The sequence below is a fragment of the Triticum dicoccoides genome, chromosome 7B (assembly GCF_002162155.2).
Source record: "Triticum dicoccoides isolate Atlit2015 ecotype Zavitan chromosome 7B, WEW_v2.0, whole genome shotgun sequence".
In the NCBI taxonomy this organism is placed as follows: domain Eukaryota; kingdom Viridiplantae; phylum Streptophyta; class Magnoliopsida; order Poales; family Poaceae; genus Triticum; species Triticum dicoccoides.
Genome location: NC_041393.1, coordinates 627,793,474 through 627,794,878, shown reverse-complemented (window position 1 = coordinate 627,794,878; position 1,405 = coordinate 627,793,474). Strand labels below are relative to the sequence as shown.

Genomic DNA, 1,405 nt, shown 5'->3' with positions numbered 1-1,405 from the left:
CAGCAAACGGCGTCACCTTTGGAATCTCCTCCCGTATCCTGGCTTTTTTTGCGTGGTGGGGGGACGGACTCCGCGACCGCCTCTCCTCTTCCTATCCCCACACGTCAGGCGTGCCGGTGCCGTAGCACTTCTTCCTTCCTTCCCTCCCGTCCGATCCGGCTATAAATTCCCCTCCCCCTCCCCTCTCCTCCCCCACACATCCGATCCAATCCAGTCCCCTCTCCGACCTCACCGGGAAACCTCCCATCGAAGCGAAGCCAAGGCTCTCTCCTCCTCCTCCTCAAGGTATGGATGCGAGCCTCCTGTTTCTCCACCCCCCTCTCGTCATGTGCGCGCCTGGGATTGTTCCTGTTAGCCGTTTGGAGTAGATCTGTGGGTCGATAGTTCCAGCTCGTTCCCTTAGCCAAGGCGGATTAGGCTCGGTTGTAGTTAAATTTCTCTTGATCATGCCATGATTTTCGAATAGATCTGCCTATTCTGATGGGATTGCTGTTGGGCCGTTGTAGTTGGTTGGTTATGCTTGGTTGTTATTGTGGATTTTTTATTATGTACCGCTCATGAGCCTGATCTGTTGAAGGGTACACCTTCGTGGTATTATTGGGATGCGATGCGATTGCTGTTGGTTCGCTTCATGTATCTATCTAGTTATAGTTGGCCAGTTTCTGATTTTGTAGCCCTATGATCTGTGGAAGGATACACCTGTGATTTGCTAGCTTAATAGTTCAGCTTTTGTAGTTGCTTCTAGCGTCCATAGTTGGGCATCGAATTCAACTCTTAAATTCATGTCGGTTTGCAGACATTACTGTTGGTTTCTAGGCTTCTCGACAAGCTTCTCAGTACAACTAGATTACATAAGCTCCCACTTTAGCTAAAGGTTGCGCTGGTAGATATGCTAATATGTAATTCTGCTAAAATTTAGCACTGGATGGTCTGTCAATCCGTTGGCTTGAAATTTCAACTTTGTAGCATGGTGGCCATCTTGGTTCATGTTTGACGTACTGCAGATATCCCTGTACCTGGCACCGTAACTTACTCTGGTTGTGTCTGCATTGTATTATTTACAGATGCAGATCTTCGTGAAGACCCTTACCGGCAAGACCATCACACTTGAGGTCGAGTCCTCTGACACCATCGACAATGTGAAGGCAAAGATCCAGGACAAGGAGGGCATTCCCCCGGACCAGCAGCGTCTCATCTTTGCTGGCAAGCAGCTCGAGGATGGCCGCACCCTTGCAGACTACAACATCCAGAAGGAGTCCACCCTCCATTTGGTGCTTAGGCTCCGTGGTGGTATGCAGATTTTCGTCAAGACCCTGACCGGCAAGACCATCACCCTGGAGGTTGAGTCCTCGGACACCATTGACAACGTCAAGGCCAAGATCCAGGACAAGGAGGGCATTCCCCC

At 50.2% G+C, this 1,405-nt stretch overlaps 1 protein-coding gene across 2 annotated transcripts in view; it reads left to right on the top strand.

The window, feature by feature from the left end:
- Positions 1 to 1,405, top strand: part of LOC119337610 (polyubiquitin-like) — a 2,622-nt gene that overhangs the window by 344 nt on the left and 873 nt on the right. The window contains exons 1-2 of one of the 2 annotated variants that reach the window (XM_037609775.1): positions 130 to 285; positions 1,065 to 1,373. In XM_037609775.1, coding sequence (XP_037465672.1) covers positions 1,065 to 1,373 — 309 coding nt within the window. In that variant the 5' untranslated portion in view covers positions 130 to 285. Of the gene's footprint in view, positions 1 to 129; positions 286 to 1,064 lie in introns of those variants that run through there. The other variant, XM_037609776.1, reaches the window with a different exon arrangement.